At 41.4% G+C, this 20723-nt stretch overlaps 1 protein-coding gene across 1 annotated transcript; it reads left to right on the top strand.

Annotated features, from left to right (window-relative positions):
• Positions 1-522: 522 nt before the first annotated feature.
• On the top strand, positions 523-6527 carry LOC128497765 (ly6/PLAUR domain-containing protein 2-like). The gene is made up of 4 exons (XM_053467926.1): positions 523-577; positions 1890-2012; positions 2411-2488; positions 6505-6527. Exons 1-4 carry the CDS (start codon positions 523-525, stop codon positions 6525-6527), a joined length of 279 nt encoding a protein of 92 aa, XP_053323901.1.
• Positions 6528-20723: the final 14196 nt, after the last annotated feature.

The raw sequence follows: 20723 nt of genomic DNA, 5'->3' as shown, positions 1-20723 counted from the left end.
CCTCGTGCCCAGCAAACATTCTGAGCTCCTAGAAAAGAGGGGCATCAGGGGAGGAAAGAGAGGGGCATCAGGGGAGGAAAGAGGGGCATCAGGTATTTGGGGCTGAGGGACCTCTAGGTTTACCCCAACCCACCCCACAGCTCGTAGGTTAAATACTTACAACTAGGGACATTTCCCAGACCAGACTTTTCTTATTCCTTAATCATTGTAAAAACATTCCAGTTGTAAAATTGATTTTAATTATATTTTTTATTGCAACAGACATTTTACATACCAATTATTACATGCCTTTAAACCCTTATAATCAAGCAATAATAACTTTTTATGAGTTAGATTACACTTGTGTAATTAAAAAAAACGCTGGGAAAATGTCATGTGAAAATAGACATAAACGGCTCTTTTCGTTAATTTTGTCCGAAGCCTGTTATTCTGTTATAATAACAGGATACATCTCTATATAAATCCATCGTACCTACAAGGAAGCCAGTAGGATACCGCGATCCATCGACGGAACCGGACAATATGAAAGGATTTCTTATAATCTGCCTGATTCACACTACCTTATGGGTTAAAATCGGTAAGATATATATATATATATATATACACACATTATTATTATATTTTGTAGCAGAATAAAGTGTTTTTAGCTGAAACAGATCACTGGACACAATTATAAGCAATAGCTGGAAGAAGCATTTACGATATTATTATTATTTATTGTTTTATAAAGCGCCATCAAATTCCGTAGCGCTGTACAATGGGATATTAAAATTGTAGGAGCGCAATTATTTTGATAAAAAACTATTTTTAATGTTTGATTGTGTAATGAAATGGAAAAAAACAACATTTTTTGCATCTTCGTTTAGATTAAATGCAATATTGTTAATAGGTTGTGCCCACTGAGGTTGTGTAGGTGAATATGATAAATCATATAAATCAATAAATAAAAATATATAAAACATATATATGAAATATATCATATATATATAAAAGATATTCTTTATTTTGTTCTGATCAATAATATATATATATATATACACTGTATATATATATATATATATATATATACATACTGCAAGTATTTAGAAATGGATAATCTTCATAAATTATGTGCTGCTTAGAAATTCTAGGTAAATGTTACGTACTGCTAGATTATTCTGGATAAAAACTATATTGTTAGGTAATTCTGAATAAATATGCTACATTCTAGTGTGTGAGGAAGGGCATTAAAATTGGGGAGTGTGTTACAAGCGATAGATTTAAATTAATAGAAATTTCTTTTAATATAATGTATCGTAAAAAAAAAAAAAGAAAAAGAAAAAAAAAGAAAAATAAAGCTTGACAAAGGCCCTGTTTGGCCGAAACGTTGCTTTTGTTTGCTCTCGCTTAATAAAGTATCCTGAAGATTGGAAGCTGTTTGGAGTGCTGGGTTTCCTTTTCTTTGTTAATATAATGTATCTCGATACTGGTCGTGTTCTCCCGTCGTCCTCGCATGGGCACAACTAGATCAATTGGAATCCCTAAGTAACTGGATTGGGGATTCCACTAGTGTTGGTTTGAACCCATCGGGGGGGGGGGATAATGTCCTCAGAGATGTCTTCAATGGTCCTCATTTTACCTGTTCTTCAGGCACTGCATCCTCATTGGTTTCCTTTTGTCCATCCCGGCATTCATCCTCTCCATTCCATCTCTAATTCTCCCTACCTACCAACTCTTCCCTCCTCTTCCTCAATCTAACCATCTTCTTTCTTTGTTCAGCCTCAAGTCTGTTCCACTCTTCGGAAGTGGAGACCTGAGGAAAGTGATTGGCAGCCGTCCTTGTGACCTGCTTTATAGACAGCTTTGAATGTTCTTGATGTTGACTGACACTGTGTCTGTCTGCTTGGCAGTTTTCTCATTGGAATGCTATGTTTGTTTGACGCCCACTCCCAGCGATCAGTGCACAGCGACGAGGAACTGCTCCGCCAAGGACAACTGGTGCTTCTCCACTGTCTATGGTCCTACGGAATCTGGTAATGTCCACCTCGGAACACTGAAAAAAAGTGGTGATGAAATAGAAAGAGAGGACAGTGACCCTGTAGGAAAGTCAGTGTAAGAAAGGTTTTTGTCTCCTCAAATATCCCAGTTGGACAAGATGGCCAACATTTTGAAAAGGTTTTATTTGGATTTGAAGTTGAAAAGAGGGGGTCATGAAAGGGAAAACCATTTCTCCTACACTGAGGGAATTAAACATTTTATTGAAAAACATGGTATGCCTTCCCAATGCTACACAAGTCCCAGAGGCCTGGAAGCCATGATCCCTAACCTTTTACTGGTGGAATCCGAGTCCCTAATTTCCGAAAGGATCTCCTGTCTCGATGTTGCCAAATTGAAATGACAAAACAAAAACTGTCTTTATTTTGTTTTCTAGGTTACCCTTTTCGGGGCGATAGGAACGTGATCCAAGACTGTGCAGAAAAATGCAAGCCCAGTAACCCGAATTATTTGGGTATAACTCGCCCTACTGTCTGCTGTCAGCAAGACTTATGCAACACTTTCGGCCATGCACCCACGATGACAACCTCCCTCTGGGTATCTCTTAGCTTTGGGTGTCTCGTACTGGCCTTTCTTCAGGGCAGAGGATAAGACTTACAACACCGAGAGTCAGCGAGGGTCATCTTGCGTGGACACAAAGGAGGGAAGAGGGAAAATGCGGTGTTTGAAAATGAAGTGGGGGGAATATCCCTGCACATTATTTAATCTTTGTATCGTAATCATGTATTATATACATGCATTCTAATAATATATGCATTCTATATATAATGTAAATGTTCGTATATCTATATATTGGGTTTTTTTTTTCCATATAGGCTGATGTACCTATGATGTATTAACCCCTAATAAATCAGTTTCTACTGGCTGGGGTCTCTTGCCACATACTCTGCGATATACCCACCCTCCCTGCGTTTCTGTGTATGAATTGTACATGTGTGGGATACAACAGGTTCTTATATAATATAGCTGGGTCAGCCAGAATGGAATTGCTGGCACGGCTTGTCGAAAGTGGAAGAATACGAACCAGAGTCAAACTTTCCTCAACCTGGTGACTCTATCAGGCGGCAGATCGGCCCCATTCGGCCCCCATCTAATCTGCTCGCTTTTCCTGCTGTAAAGACTCAAACCTTAATCAGTCATCAGTTGGCGCTATAGGAGTGTCCCATGCATTTTTGAAATTCCCTCACTGTATTAGAGTCTACCACTTCTGCTGGGAAGCCTGCCCTGTTTATCTACCACTCTTTCCCCGTAAAGTAAAAAATATACATTTAAGCCTGAATAACTCCAATCCGATAATGTAATAACAATTACAACATCCCAAGTGACAGACGAGTTTAGCGCCGGATTGAATTATGTAAAAATGTAATATGGGACACGGCCTTCTACAGAACATTAATCTTTAGGCATCAGATCAATTTGTCATTTACTTGGCTGAACAGATTGATACCGGGGCCAGAAATAAAAAATTCAGTCACCCTGCCAAATTTAATATGATGTAACATAAGACTTCCAGCCAGGGATCTCACGGGATGCACCCATAATGTACCTATATAAATACATATAATATCTCTCAAACTTATTCTGTATCTATAATGTATTTTACCCAGCGGGTTTGAGGGAGCAGAGACAAAGATTTTCCTAATTACTAGACTTGCACATTCATTTGCGTACAAATGCGTTTTTGTGCCGGATTTTACCGTTTCGCCCAAATAACGAACCAACGAATGCAACACCGATGACAAAAAAAACTAATGTGCGCAATATGAAAAGCCTTCGCTAATTTGGTTTGTCACAGCGGCCGCCATTTTGCCTGCATTAGGAGGAGGGGCAATGAGTGAGCTGATCATCATTTGTCCAATCAGTTCACTCCTGTCACATCATGCTGAGGGCTTGTCCAATCACTGTGCTGCATCTTACAGACTAGTAATGAAGAGAGCATATAAAAGAGCAGAATGTGACATAACAAAAAGTTTCAGTGATCTTATGTGTTTAATTGTGGGAATGTCTCCATAGAGTTGCTACCAAGACCCATATAGAGGACTGAAAGTTTTGTCACTTTTTGTTGCTTGCTGACATAAAATAGTCATTCTAAATACACAGACATTAATATGAGTTGGTCTCTCCTTTGCCGCTATAACAGCCCCCACTCTTCTGGGAAGGCTTTGAACAACATTTTGGGGAGTTTCTGTGGGAGTTTTTGCCCATTCATCCAGTAGAGCGTTTGTGAGGTCAGGCGCTGATGTTGGATGAGATGCCCGGCTCGCAAAATCCATTCCAGTTCATCCCAAATTTGTTCGATGGGTTTGAGGTCGGGGCTCTGTGCCGGTCAAGTTCTCCCACCCCAAACTCATCCAAACATATCTTTATGTACTTTGCTTTGTGTGCTGGGTCAGTCATGCTGGAATAGAAAAGGATCTTCCCCAAAACGTTCCCACAAAGTTGGAAGCTCAGCATTGTCCAAAATGTCTTGGTGCTGAAGTATTACGATTTCCCTGCACTGGAAGTAAGTGGCCCAACCCCTGAAAAACAGCCCCATACCCCCTCCACCAAACCTTACAGCTGCCACAATGCGTCCACCAAACTTAGACTTGCCACTCCACAGAACACGTTTCCACTGCTCTAGAGTCCAGTGGTGGGCGACTTACAACACGCGATCCAATGCTTGGCATTTTACTTGGTGATGTGAGGCTCGCATGCAGCTGCTCAGCCGTGGAAACCCATTGCTCGAAGCTCCCGCTGCACAGTTTTTGCGCTGATATTAATGCCAGTGGAAGTCAGAAACTCTTCAGCTATGGAATCAGCAGAGCGTTGACAACTTTTACACATCATGCGCCTCAGCACTAGGCGACCCTGCTCTGTGACTTTACGTGGTCTTCTGCTTCGTGGTTGAGTTGCCGTTGTTCCCAAACGCCTCCACTTTCCAATAATTCCACATACAGTTTACTGTGGAAAATCTAGCAGGGATGAAATGTCACAGCGCCACGCATCCTATCACAGTCCCACGGGTCCTATCACAGTGCCACGTGTGCTATCACAGCGCTACGTGTTCTATCACAGCGCCACGCGTCCTATCACAGTCCCACGGGTCCTATCACAGCGCCACGTGTTCTATTACAGTGCCACGCGTCCTATCACAGCACCACACATCCTATCACAGCGCCACGCGTCCTATCACAGGGCCACGCGTCCTATCACAGGGCCACGCGTCCTATCACAGCGCCACGCGTCCTATCACAGCGCCACGCGTCCTATCACAGCGCCACGCGTCCTATCACAGGGCCACGCGTCCTATCACAGCGCCACGTTTCCTATCACAGGGCCACTTTTCCTATCACAGGGCCACGCGTCCTATCACAGGGCCACGCGTCCTATCACAGGGCCACGCGTCCTATCACAGCGCCACGCGTCCTATCACAGGGCCACGCGTCCTATCACGGCGCCACGCGTCCTATCACAGGGCCACGCGTCCTATCACAGGGCCACGCGTCCTATCACAGGGCCACGCGTCCTATCACAGCGCCACGCGTCCTATCACAGCGCCACGCGTCCTATCACAGCGCCACGCGTCCTATCACAGGGCCACGCGTCCTATCACAGCGCCACGCGTCCTATCACAGGGCCACGTTTCCTATCACAGGGCCACGCGTCCTATCACAGGCCACGCGTCCTATCACAGGGCCACGCGTCCTATCACAGCGCCACGCGTCCTATCACAGGGCCACGCGTCCTATCACAGGGCCACGCGTCCTATCACAGGGCCATGCGTCCTATCATAGGGCCACGCGTCCTATCACAGCGCCACGCGTCTTATCACCTTATAACCTTTACATTTAAATACAATAAATAGGTGGAAACGAACCCCCTACAGAGTGACAGTCTGTCATCAATGACAAAAAATGGCTCAATGGTGGCCCAATAAAAGGTATCACCATCGACGATGGACTCCATCTTCTCTTGGCCTGATACGGCTATACCCAATTTTCTAAATCAACGTGTACAATGTGACGTATATTCTGATGTCATGACATCAATGTATCCTTATATTCTCTCGGTACCAAGGTTTTATGGGTGAATGCAATACCACTGTTTATTTGTACCGAGGTTACACAACCATCATAACATTACGAGCAAAAAATATTCTGAACAATTATGTAATTATAAGTGATATAAAATTAGATTGTAAGCCGTCCTCACCCATTGTTTCTCTAAGTCTAATTTGTTATGTTACATACTACTTGGCATGTCCTGCTTACAAATGTACAGCGTTTTGGAATATGATGCCGCTATAAAAAAACCAATAAGTAATAATTATATTTCAAATATTTCAGATGTTGTCGTACTCACATTAATAATAATTCCCTGTACTAATACTTATGATTACTATACATATCAAGTATTTGGCCCCATCTAGTTGCTCACTTTTCCTGCTGTAAAGACTCAACCTTTAATCAGTCTTTGGTCTTGTTTTAGATTCAGGAGCAGGGGAGGACTAGCACCTTCTTGGCTTGGTGAACATTCAGGCTCCAGCTACCCTCCGGGTAGGAGGTCCCACTGATGTTGGTGGTCCCGGTGAAGTTGTGTGTGTGGTTAGCCCCACATGCAGGAATATGCCATTGTTGACGGGGAGGTGAGCAGGGAGAGTGGCGTGACCCAGAGTTTCTCCATTGTAACCCGGGCAAACAGCGCTCCACACTCACGCTAACATACACACTTACACATACACGCTAACACACACTGAATCTAAGACGAGACCAAGGAGTAGTTAAGGTCTGAGTCTTTAATGCAGGAAAAACAGACAGACCAGATGTGCCAAATACTTTTATCTGCCGTCAGATTCTAGACTTTTGCTTTTGGATACATATGAATCCCAAATTTACCGATTTGTACAAAGCTACGAAAACGAGGCCAAAACCCCCACAAAACGAATGAAAATGAAGCAAAAAGCTTATTTTGCCGGAAGTTCACCTTAGGGCAAAATGGCCGCACTTGCTATGATGTCCTCTCCATCAATCCTCCAATCAGAGGAGAAGACGTCAGCAAAATCCCCGCCATTTTGCCCTGAGGTGAACTTCCGCCAAAATCACTGCGCTTTCAGTGACATTCTCTTACTTTAGTGAAAATCTCAGTATCAGAAAAATATAAGATGAAAATGTCTACATACTTTTAAATATTGTTTACCTCATACATACACATATGTTTATTTTTCTTAATCTCTTAACTACAGCTTAATATATAACCCAATTAAAAATAAATTACCTATTTTGGATGATGTCCAGCACTTTAAATGCTGATGAATTAATAAACAAACTATTTATTATTGCTGGGACATCTGTACAGGGTGTTTGCGATTTGCATAAAAATGTCATATTCCACATACAGAATAGGATCATATCTGGGAACTCTCTGGGTTTGACCTGGTTGAAGTGAAGCCCTGCTTCCCCGGTCTCCAGGTCAGTTTCTTCTTTCTCCGGGCAAAAGGAGCCATGTTTGGAAACGCCCATTCCCTGCCCACTTCCATCCTACTCCCCACCCACTTCTCCTCCCACTAAAGTCTCTCTGAGGCTATTCCCATTGGCTAGTTCTGCCTCATCCCTTCATGAAGCCAATCTCCCAGACAAGGGAGAGCTCCGAGTAGCCTAGGTATGAATAAGATCCATTATATATATATACATATACCGTATTTGCTCGATTATAAGACGACCCTGATTATAAGACGACCCCCCAAAATCTGAATATTAACTTAAGAAAAAAAGAAAAAGCCTGAATATAAGACGACCCCAAAGGAAAAAAGTTTTACCAGTAAATGTTAATTCATGTAAACTATTTTTTTTAATAAAAGCTATGATTGAGAAAAAGATTTTTTTTGTTTTTATTTCTTGTATTTTCCAACCTGCCCCCCTGTTACGCACATCTGCCCCCAGGCTTGCCACTCCAATATGGCACTGTGGCCCATGATATGCCTTTTAACCCTCTATATGCCACTGTGCCCCATGGTATGCCTTTTGACCCCCTATGTGCCACTCTGCCTCCAGAAATGCCTTATACCCCTATATCCCATTCTGGCATTTAGGGGGTTAAAATGCATATTATGGGGCAGAGTGGCATATAGGGAGGTATAAGGCATTCCAGGAGGCAGAGTGGCATTAAGGGAGTTAAAAGGCATTGTATAGAGCACTCTGCCTCCAGAAATGCCTTATACCCCTATATGCCACTCTGCCATTTAGGGGGTTAAAAGTCATATTATGGGGCAGAGTGGCATATAGGGAGGTATAAGGCATTTCAGGAGGCAGAGTGCTCTATTAAATGCCCCCTTAACGCCACTCCAGAAATGCCCTATGCCCCCATTTAACACACACACACCCTATACCCCCATTTAACTAACTAACACACACACACACACACACACACACACACACACACTCTCTCATCCCCCTTCCCCCGCTCTCCCCCCTCTCTTACCGGTGCTTCCAGCCGGGGCAGCGGGTTGACGTCGCCTTCTGCTGCAGCCGGAAGGAGGTGTGGCTAGCAGCGGGGGTTTGTATGCGTCCGTCGCGTATACTTTCCCCGGCTGTCAGAGATCAGCTCTCTGATCTCTGACAGTCGGGGAAGGTCTATGCGACGGACGCAGACAACCCCCGCTGCTAGCCACACCTCCTTCCGGCTGCAGCGGACGTTGTCTACGCGGATCGTGTAGACGTCAACCCGCTGCCCCGGCAACACAGAGGAAGCAAGGAAGCACCGGTAAGTGTGTGTATGATGGGGGGGGGGGGGTCGGGTGAGACAGGAGGATCCAGGTCCCCTGCAGCGGTGCGGGGGATCTGGATCTCAGTCTCCTAATCAGACCTCTATTTGAGGTCTGATTAGAAGACGACCCCGATTAGAAGACGAGGGGTATTTTTCAGAGCATTTGCTCTGAAAAAAACCTCGTCTTATAATCGAGCAAATACGGTACATATATATGTACTTGACCCTTGCACTGCCCATACCCAGGCGGTTCCCCATTTCTCAAACCCGAAATAAGGACAGACACCAGCAGGATTGGATTTAGAAAAGGCCGAGACATTTATTTAACAAATGTCTCGACATAACTTTATTTAACATCTTATAAATTATTGTAAAAACACTTTAATAATAACTTCTGTATAAATACAATACAGTCTTCTGTACACCTGTGTACAACCAGCTGAGGGTTCCCAACCTAAACACAAAACAATGGCTTCACACTACCCCTTCCGCCGGATACCACAATCGCCCAAGCGACCGCGGGTCGGATAGGGGAGCTCCACCTTAACGCTTTGGTTAATCCTGTACAGGGAGGGCATTAACTCTAACCTCTAACCAAAACCATCAACTTGCCACTCCCATTATCCATCAAACTTCTCCCGGGAACTCCTCCGCCACAGCAAAGAAAACGGATCCTGCAAAAAGAAAGAGGGAAAGGGGGAAAGAAAAAACACACAAAGCCAACACAGAAACACAAAGCAAAAGACAAAAAGAGGGAGGGCGGGCGGGAAACTGCTCCTGTGGTGTTCAGTAATTGCCCCTTGCACGTGTGCTTAGAGGGGCTTTATAGCCCTGTCCCCTTCCCCCTACAGTCACGTTCCTTGTGACTTCCCCCTCGTTCCCTGTGCATTCTCACCTCGTGCTAACCCTTGCTGAGTTAACCCTTTCCTGCCCTAATACCATGTGCACCGTCCTGTAGTGCTGGCAGGGTCATGTTCCCCTTACGCCTATGACTCCAGGGTTTCTAGACCTGTGCATTCGGATTCATACAAATTGCCAATTTACCAAAAATCGAAGCAAAATGCTCAGAATTTTCATCCGAAATTCATTCACTCACACCCTCTCACTCCCTCACACTCACATTCTCGTTCACTCTCTCTCTCATGCTCTCTGAATGTTTTTCTACCTTCTCTGCCGGCCACTTCCACTTCTACTATCTTCTCCCTTCTCTATTCTTTCTTCAATCCTTCATCTGCTATCTTGTTTCGTCTTCCGCATCTCCGTGGACATAACCCGCAAAAGGCGAGAACTTCCGCCAAAATGGCGGAGCTGCGGTGCCGTCCTCTCCCGACCCTCCCAGCTTTGGGTGGCTTTCTTTTCTCTGATTGGATGAGTGAGGGTGAATGTTGGCACGGGCAACAAATCTCGTTCCCAAATTAAAAATGCCCCCGAACTGGGCAGGGAACAAAATTCATTTCCTGTAAATGAATGGGCCAAAAACAAACCGAAAAAATAGTTTGAATATATTTTTTAAAGAAAATATATAAACTTTGCTTAAGACACAGCTCACAAACCTTGCCAAGATACGTAATAAATTATATAGGTCATATTCCTAATTTGGAGCTGTCTCACAATATTACATATAACATATATCACAAAATCACATTTTCTGATTATAGTGAGTAGACGTTCGGGCAGACCCAGAGGCGTCGGATCAATATGCCAATTATTTACCCCTCCTTCTTTATTGCACATAATAAATATGCATTATACCTCGTATAGAAAGCTTGCCAATTTGTGCGTCTCCCTAGATCAATCTTTCTTATTGCACAATCCAGAAACACTCCTTTTACCCTGCGGAGTAGGGAGGCATAAGAATAAAAAAAGCCCTATAAAGCATCACTATGGAAACTAAAGTCACAATAAAAAGCAGCCTTATTATAATAAATGTATATTTTAAAGGGATATGGTGATTACGTTGGCATGGAGTATATATAAAAACCAACGAATGCCTCGTTACTGTCAGTTGGGATCTACTATCTACTTCTACCAGTTTCCGGGAAATTGTCAAAAATCATAACATCTGCCCGCCATGAAAAGGATAGCTTTGTGTTTCCTGGCTGCAGTCATGTGCGTTGATTTGGGTAAGACACACTGCAGAATTTATTGATTTATTGTTAAATTTTATGGGCAATTTATAGTAAAGTTTCAGAATTTCAAGAACCTAAACACGTTTTATTTATTATTTTATGCATTATATATATATATAATTTTTATAATTTTATTAATTGATAATAAAAAATATATATTTATATCTCACTTAAAATTAAATTAGATAATTTATATCAGAATTTCTGAAATGCACACTTTATATTCATTTAGGTAAAAATATACTATATTTTATATACAATATGTATTTTATATATATATATATATATATATATATATATATATATATATATATATATATATTGTGTTTTATTGATGAATTAATTTATTAGAAAGAATGCTCACGGACATTCATGATTCACAGAAAGATTTGAAAAATATCTAAACTTTGTTGCAAAATTATTGGCATATGGTCTGGGTACTCGTCAGCCAAACGTGATAATGACAAAATAACAAAATAACTAAAATAAATTTATTCATTATAATAATTAAGAAAGAAAAAACGTTGACAAGGAGGATGATGAATCCCAAGAAATCCACAAAGTAAAACGTCGATATTCTTCTTTCCTTTTGCTACAGAACCTGAAAATAATTTTTGTTGCTATTTTTTTCATTGACACCGTTGTTTTATTATCGAAAAGAATGTTTTTGGATTCTTCTCGTCTTCTCACCAGTTATTATTGCTTTTAATACTTTTAATGCTTTTAGTACTTTTGTATGTTAAATGTTTGTTTTTTGAATGGCTTAGAAGGTGGTGCTGGTTTGGTCCCACATTAAGGGACAATGGTTTTAGACTTCTGATTTATAGTTGATTTATAGTCGAAATATGAAGGAAATCATCACTCATACCCACCAAAATAAAAATATTAAAAAAAAACCCACTGGTGCTACAACTCACAGTGATTATAAATATATTTTGCTATAATTGAGAGTGGCTTCAACTATTTGTGACTTTGTCTATTATTAACAGCAGTCAGCTGTATGACCGTGAGCATCTGCCCATTAACCCTTAAACTGGGGTCAAAAAAACTTGATACTCAACGACGCAAATCGTAACAGTTACCATTTATTAAGAAAAGCGAATGGCAGCTTCCGATAGACCCTTTTGGATCTACATTAGCAGAAAGCAAGTAATACAAATTATATAACGAAATAATTAGCCTCTAGTGGCTGAATGTGGTATTGCAAAAACAAAAACCCACAAACAAATGCTTTAAACCAGACCAGCCTAAGGGGCAACTGTCCACCGGCCCCCTTGTCAGCCCTCCCCCGTTTTTAAGCAGTAATTGACGAAAAAAAGATGATCCTGATACTGGTTGTTGTAAATTAAATAACTTGCGTTGATTAGCTGGTAAATAAATTATTATAATTATGTTAATGATGATATGTCCTTCTCCATCTTCTCTCCCAGCTCACACTTTGGAGTGTTATTTCTGTTTGACGCCGACACCGGCTGACCAGTGCAGGACCAGCAGGAATTGCTCTAGCGAAGAGACGTGGTGTTATACCACCGTGTATGGCCCTACAGAGTCCGGTAATATTCCACAAACAAAAACATTCATTGGAAATAAGTCCTTAGCTGCCCCTTGCGCCCTTGGCTAATGGTATCTATATCATGCGCTTTTGCCAGCTTTACCCTAAGCATTTCTATTTTATTCCTCCCTAAGGTTTCCCATTTAAAGGAAGCAGGAACGTGGTTCGAGATTGTGCTAAAGAATGTAAGCAAAGCAACCCCAATTCAATAGGGATGATACAGCCGAACAACTGCTGTCAGGGGGATAAATGCAACACAGCCAGTGGGGCAACAATGGTCAAGTCTAACTACTGGGTGTCACTCGGTTTTGGGACCTTCATACTGTTTGTGCTCCAAACCAAAGTATAATCGAAGAACCCAGGTCTAGAATTCGGCTCAAAGTTTTGGACGGACATAAATAGGCCGGGTTGAGTGTGTCATAAAAAGTGATGTCAGAAGGAGATCCGAAGGAAACCAATTTTTGTCCACAAATTGACACTGAAAATTGATATGAAAAGGAAGAGAAGAATAAATAAAAACTATTAATTCAGAAAATCTTAAATTATTTTTTTAATTCATCTGTATAGGCATTCAAAATATTACTGCTGTTATTGTCTCCATGTATTCCTGTTTAAAATAAATTATAACCCCTTAAGGATCGGGCTATTTTACATTTTTGTACCCTTCGTTTAAACATTTTTAGGCTGTTTGTGTTTAGCTGTAATTTCGCTTTCTGATTTACTGGACCCACACAAGGTATATATTGTTTTGTTCAGGACAAGAAGGGCATTATTTAGATCATATTATATAATTTACTATAAAAAGAAATGATAAAATATGGTTAAAAAAAAAAAGAACTTTTTCTGACTTTTATTTGAAAAAAATATTTTACTCGTCTACAAAAGCTAATGAAAATATTTGTGCTTTAGAAATAACCAATGTTTTTATGATTATTTTTGCAAGCTATAGGGTCATAAATATAAGTAGCATATCAGTATTTCAAAACCATTTTTTCCCCTCTTGTCGTTCTGCCCACATGTGCTATTTGGGACATCTTTGAATTCGGTCTGTTCAATTTACCCCATCAAACCATATATTAAAAATGCGCATATTTTAACTCTTTCCATGCACTAATTGTACTACCAGTCAAACATTTTCTTGGGTTTCAATTGACATCTATAACTACATTACATTTTATTTATAGAACACCAGTTGATTCTGTTACCCTGCTATAATAGGGGAAAATAACATTAAAATTGATAATTTACGAAATAACAATAACATTAACGCTTGTTAAGACATACCGATCGAGAATGAGAAGAGGGTCCTGTTCCTGGGAGCTTACACTCTATCCGGAGGATGGTTTGATTGTAGCAAATTATTGGCAAGGAGAAGAGCACAGAGTATTTGGAGATAGGAGAAGATATATAGGGGTACAGTGTTAAGGGCAGAACTGTACATTTTATTCCAGATGGTATGGGGAGCCAGTGGAGTGATTAGCACAGGGGCAGATGATGGATTTAAGGTCATTGCGGTCTCCTTTATTGAAGCAAGGTCTTAACTCATGACATAACAGAAGACTCTAATCTGAAGCCAGCAGTGGATATGTGAGATGGACTTTAGTCCACCCTATGCAAATTTACTGCTACCAACTGGCACTCACAAATTAGTGAATAGGACAAAGGAGTATGCAGCAATTGCCATATACATCTCCAGGAGGAGCTTCTTCTATTTGACCACTAGATGGCAGCCTAACACCTAGAAACCTAGCCATATGGGACAAGTCAAAAGTCACCCAAGGGAATAAACTCTACCACTTCTGCTGGGAGACTGTTCCAGTTATCCACCCTCTTAGTAAAGTAAAACTTCCTTCTATTCCCTCTAAACCTCAGACCTTCTAGTTTTAAATTATGGCCCAAATTAACATTTATCCTTGTTTGAAATGAACCTCCCTATTGCACTTTGTTAAACCCTTTATTGAGATCCCTTAGTCTTTTCTGCTTTTTTATGCTCCAAACCATTGACCACACACCTAGATCTATAGCTAATGTGCTTGTGACACTGTGCAAGAAACAGGGGTCAATAACACATGACAAATAAATCAATCAACAAATAGACTAAGAAAGATAATAACTCACTCGGAAGGAAATAAACAGGGAGACTCGATGGGCTGGTTCTTCAAATTCTATGTTTCCAGGAATCCAGGACTTTGCAAGAGCAAACAGTTTAATATCAAACGATTCTTTCATTTATGACGTCAAGGAACAGGAACACAAACTGAGTACCAATTAGAAATGTAATATACAAGTTACAATAAATCCTTGAGAAACCCCTGACTAATGCTGCAGTACAACTCACATCACTCTCTAGAGTACGAATATTGAACCTCTAAAAGGGAAGCCTACCATGTTTCAGCACAAGGGTGATCTGAGCCTATTGGCCTTTGAGATAATCTACAACACTATAAGGAGTGGTAGATTGGTGGAACAGCCTCCCAGCAAAAGCCAAATCCTAACACACATTTACCGAAGGGAATTTCACAGAACCCCCGGAAAAGACACTCAAAATTCCACCAGGGTAAAAATGTTGGGGGCTCAGGAGGAGAATTTGGCGTAAACAACATGAAAGCATGGATCCATCTTGCCTTGTGTCAACGGTTCAGGCTGCTGGTAGTGTTGTAATGGTGTGTTGGGACGTTTTCTTGGCACACTTTGGGCCCCTATACTTTGGATAGGCGACAGTCTACCTGAATATTGTTGCTGACCATGTCCGTCCCTTTATGACCACAGTGTCCCCATCTTCTGATGGCTCCTTCCAGCAGGATAATGCGCCGCGTCACAAACCTCACATCATCTCAGACTGGTTTATTGAACGTGACGATGAGGTCACTGAACCCCAACGGCCTCCACAGTCACCAGATCTCAATCCAATAGAGCACCTTCGGGATGTGGTGGGACGGGAGATTCGCATCATGGATGTGCAGCCGACAAATCTGCAGCAACTGCGTGACGCCATCTTGTCCATATGGACCAAAATCTCTGAGGAATGTTTCTAGCACCTTGCAGAAAGTCAGCCACGAAGAATGAAGGCAAAAGGGGGTCCGACCCGGTACTAGCGAGGTGTACCTAATAAAGTGGCCAGGGAGTGTATATACTGTGAAGGTGACCCCTTTACGTTTATTGAGCCGGTATGGTTGGCATTCTGTACGGGGTTATACCATTTTGCTTTATATATATTTATTTACATGTTTATTTACACGCTGTTCTATTATTTAAGTAACATCTTAGTCACCAGCGTTGAGGTTACACCTGTGATGGGGTGGGGCAGAGTAATACAGAGTATTAGTATCATTGATTTGGTTTCATTTAACCCCTTAGAAAATATTTGCAAAAAAAACACCAACAACCGTGTGTTCTGGTTCATCGATATCCGCTGAAGGACCAGGCTGGTTTTTTTTGTTTTTTTTTGTACCCTTCGTGACCAACTAACAATTTTGCGGTGCCCGTGTTTAGCTGTAATTTTTTTCGCTCTCATTTACTGTACCCACACAAGTTATTTTTTTGTTTTTGTTATTTTTTCAGGACAAGAAGGGCCTTCATCAGATACCATGTTTTGATCATATAAAAAAGCACTTTTTCTCACTTTTACTTTATTTTTTACTCATCTACAAAAGCTAATGAAAATACCTGCTTAATAGGTCTTACGATTTGTCCTGGGTTTCGAAATATTCAATGTTTTTATGTTTTTGTGTTTTTTTGTAAGTTGTAGGGCACTAAGTACAAGATAGATCTAACGAAAAAAAAACGGATCTAACGAATATCTACCAAAATCCATTAATTTTTTTTCCAAATTTCAGTTGAGGGAGGGCCAGCCCCCCCAACCCCCCCTCATTAAATATGCAATATCTCCGTAATTAGACTAGATCTAACAAAAATTTTGTCTGACCAAACCTGATCTAACGCGGAGCTATCATTATCAGTAATCATTTTGTTGAACTTTTTGCTGAGGGGGGGTTGGCTACAGGTTAGCCCCCCCCCAAAAAGATTGTTAATATTGCTTATTTTAGAGATCTAAAAAAAACAGTTGATCTAACCCAATCTAACAAATGCAATGATCTTTTGTTAAAATTCTTAATATGGGGGGCTAACCCGGGGGAGGCCACCCCTTGGGTATTTGAAATGCTTGTGTTTTAACTCTTTCCATGGATTTTTGGGAAGATACAGTGCTAATTTTAGCACTTGCTCATAGAAATAAACTTTTTATTATTTTATTGTTCACATTTTTGTTGGAACTGGATGGTGACATTACTACATAATTGTTTTTAAATGTTACCAATATTTTACATTTTTTCCCCATTTTTTAACCCCCTTAAGGACAATGGGTGGCCCCTAAACCCATTGAAAACAATGCTTTGTCATTAAGGGGTTAAAAAATATTTTAGTAAGCTGTGCTCCATTGACTTGCATGGTTGATACAGTACCTGTACCTTAATACAGGAGGGTCTGGGGAGATTTTTTTAAAGGGAGAGGCAAAATCATTTTGTGAGAGGCAAAATCTCTTGCAGTGGCTCTTGTGACTGCTCTCCGGAGCTCTTTAACCCCTTCGTGACAAAGGCTGTTTTTATTTTTTGTACCCTTTGTGACAATGGCCGTTTTAACATTTCTGCGCTGCTCGTGTTTAGCTGTAATGTTCTTCTTTCCCGTTTACTGAACCCACACAAGTTATATATTGTTTTTTTCAGGACAAGAAGGGCTTTCTTTAGATTGTTTTGATTGTATCATATTATTTACTATAAAAAAGTATAAAATATGGTGAAAATTGTTTTCCAGCTTTTACTTGAAAATGTTTTTACTCATCTATAAAAGCTAATGACAAAAACCTGCTAAATAGATTCTACTATTTGTCCTGAGTTTAGAAATACCCAATGTTTTTATGTTTTTTTGCTTTTTTCTGCACGTTATGGGGCAATAAGTACAGGTAGCGTTTTGCTATTTCAAAACCATTTTTTCCGAATCTGGTAATTCTTCCCCCCATGTGCTATTTCGGGTATATTTGAAGCCGGCCAATGCAATTTATCCCATCAAGTCATATATTTTTGAAAACTGGACACCCCAGGGTATTTCAAATGCTGGTATTTTAACTCTTTGCATGGACACATTTTACCACCAGCATTGTTAAGCAGTAGTATTTTTTGTGTGTGTATTTTTCCCCACACACCTATATTATGTATGAATTTACAGCTCCTGTTATATGTTGCTGTCACACAACACCCCAATATGTGTTCAGCAACATCTCCTGATTACAGTGATACCCCACATGCATGGGTTTGTCGGGTTTTTGGGGGCTAAAAGGACACATTTGGACCGTGTGCATTTTTCAAATTGGAAATTAGACATGTGGTCTTCCTTCCCCTGTGTTAATTGGGACATTGTTCAACCCGGCCAATTCAATTTACCCCATCAAATCAAATAAATGCCCCATGGGCATTTAACATGCCAGTATTTTAGGCCTCTGAAGCTGTGCTGTGGTATCCGGCAACAAGCCGTTAGCAGCAGATCCTTTATGTCCTGTAAGTTGCGAGGCGCGGCCTCCATAGATGCATCCCGGTGCCGTGTGTTCTCCAGGTAAGCGACGCACCCAGCCATCCACATGATGTAAAAGAAAACGTGATTCATCAGACCAGACCTCCTTTCATCGCTCCGCGGTCCAGTTCTTCTGCTCACGTGCCCATTGTAGACGCTTTCGGCAGTGGACAGGGGGTCAGCGTGGGCTCCCTGACTGGTCTGCAGCAGCGCAGCCTCATACGCAACAAACTGCGATGCTCTGTGTGTTCTGACACTTTTCTATCCGAACCAACATTAACTCTTTCAGCAATTTGAGTTACAGTAGCTTGTTTGTTGGATTTGACCACACAGGCCAGCATTCGCCCCCCTACCTGCATCAATGACCCTGTCAGAAGTTCACCTTTTGATTGGTACCGACCACTGCAGACCGGGAACCCCCCACCAAAGCTGCCGTTTTGGAGATGTTCTGACCCAGTCGTCTTGCCATCACAATTTGGCCCTCGTCAGTGTCACTCGGATCCTTACGCTGCCCATTTTTTCAGTTTCTAACACATCAACTTTGAGGCCGAAATTTTCACTTGCTGCCTAATATATCCCACCCAGTGACAGTAGCCATGTTAACAAGATCATCCGTGTTATTCGCATCACCTGTCAGTGCTCAGAATGTATATATATCTAGCTGAAAACGCCTTCAAAGTCCCGTTTCCATGATGTGGTACTTTAGCCTTGGCTGTTCCTATGGGTTACCCTTCTGTTACTTCCTGTTTCCTGTGTCCGTTGTCAGTCCTGTATTTCCCAATATGGCTACTGTACACTAACAGCTTGCAGTGTCATCATTTATACCACATAAACAAAGTGGTTAATCGCTTTTGCATGCAGGCGAAGTGCGTTGGCTATGACTGCATATAGCATTGTTCTTCAGAATGCTGCTTTTCCACTTTTTTCCGTTAGATTTTTCTCTGTGGAATTTTCCAACGTAGACTGTGAAAAATCATGCGGAACATTATAGGGCAGATCACTGAGAAATAATGTACCCGTGTAATGGGATTTGGTGATAAAGAATGTTTAACGTGTTGTCCCACCTCTATGAACACAATGATGATTACTACATCTGACTAATGGTGTCTGGAGAAGGGAAAATAAACGATAATTAATTATTATTGCCTGCACCAGTGAAACTAAAGTTACAAATGTTTGCAGAGGTCCTTCCAAGACCCATGAAAAAAATTACACTTAATGTCTCATGTAAAAGAGGGTTCTAAGTGGCTCTTTTTAAACATCAGCCAGATCCTCTGTCCAGGAAAAGCTTTCTTTTCCAGCCCAGTTTTCTGTTGTAAGCTCTGTAGTCAAAGTGGTGGCGCCATCAGCATAAAGACCATTCTGATCTCCTGTTGTCTTAATTCCCACTATAACAAACTCATCCTGAGTGTAAAAAAACACACAAACGGGACCCAAAGATGCATTCCACCATAGAGAGGAGCCCATCGATTTATTATACAAATATCAATATACACAGAAAATTGGGAAGTGTGTAGGAAAACAGACCTGAAGTTTTCCATGGCTTTTCTTGCTTCCTCAACGGAAGTCGGGCCAAGGACCCGGTGGGACAGGGATATCCTCAGCTGAATTAAGCCCCCCTTTGTGTGAAGACGCCTATTGGTGAAAACAAGGCAAAATTCTGCTGCCTTTTTTCCGCAATATGTGCCTTCATGCAAGGAGCTTCTGATACCCGGATTTACCCAATGAAGTTGCATTCTTGTTGTGTAATGTCATCTTTGCAGTCTTCCAAGAACAGAAGGCTTCCAAGTCATGAGGAGAAGACAGAAGTGTTCCAGAGGAACATGAAATGTGGGTGATAAGCCAAATTAACCATTTAAGATAATGTAGCCAATGGAACAGTGCAGCTAAGTGAAAGGAGCCTCTACTAGGTGACGAGGTGGGATTAGGATAATGGGGTTAAGTGACATTGGTTAAGGGACTTTGGAAGGTCCTGTATAAATAGGTCCCTCCATTTTGTGACTGTCACTTCTTATCAGTTTTTCTTACCTGAATCTTCCCTCAACCCCCCCTCCCCCCCCAGTTACTAGTTTGGTGACCAAGGGTCTTCTCGTCAGCCTCACAGTGGTTGGCTGGTCAGTGTAAGGTGGGGGTGGAATAATGGTTGATTAATCCGTGTTTGGTTGGTGTTGGTGGTTTCAAGCTGGTCTGTGGCTCAGAACCTGGTGTGGGAAAGGTGCGTCTCGGTAGGCTGTTTCCCGATTGTTTTTGGTGTTGGGGTTAATGGGGTTGTTATATGTATGGGAAGGGGCGTCATTGTCAGGGGGATGATCGGAAAACAGTGGAGGAATGTATGAACTGTATTACTTTTGGTGGCAATTCTGGCAATGACTTTCTTGTCTTAACAATTTGTTTATTGTCCGTGTGTTTATTGGGTTGGGGGGTTTTGGTATTGGTCAAGTATTACAAAACTTTATGAATTACTTACGCACTTAATACTTCGTTAAAAACAGCATTGGGCGGGTGATGGGACTTCTCCGCTAATCGAGGTTAGAAGTAGGAAATCAGAGGTCCTGGGACCGTTGTAAATGAGCCAATCCGCTTTGGTTTATAAAACACACGTCTCTGCTGTTCATACATGGGAATTTACCTGTAATATAACCCCAGATGTAATGGTATCCAGCAGTACTTTTCCACCTGCTCATCCGCATTTTATAGATGTT

Source organism: Spea bombifrons, chromosome 5 (genome assembly GCF_027358695.1).
Source record: "Spea bombifrons isolate aSpeBom1 chromosome 5, aSpeBom1.2.pri, whole genome shotgun sequence".
Classification (NCBI taxonomy): Eukaryota; Metazoa; Chordata; class Amphibia; order Anura; family Pelobatidae; genus Spea; species Spea bombifrons.
This window is presented reverse-complemented; position numbering and strand designations above follow the sequence as displayed.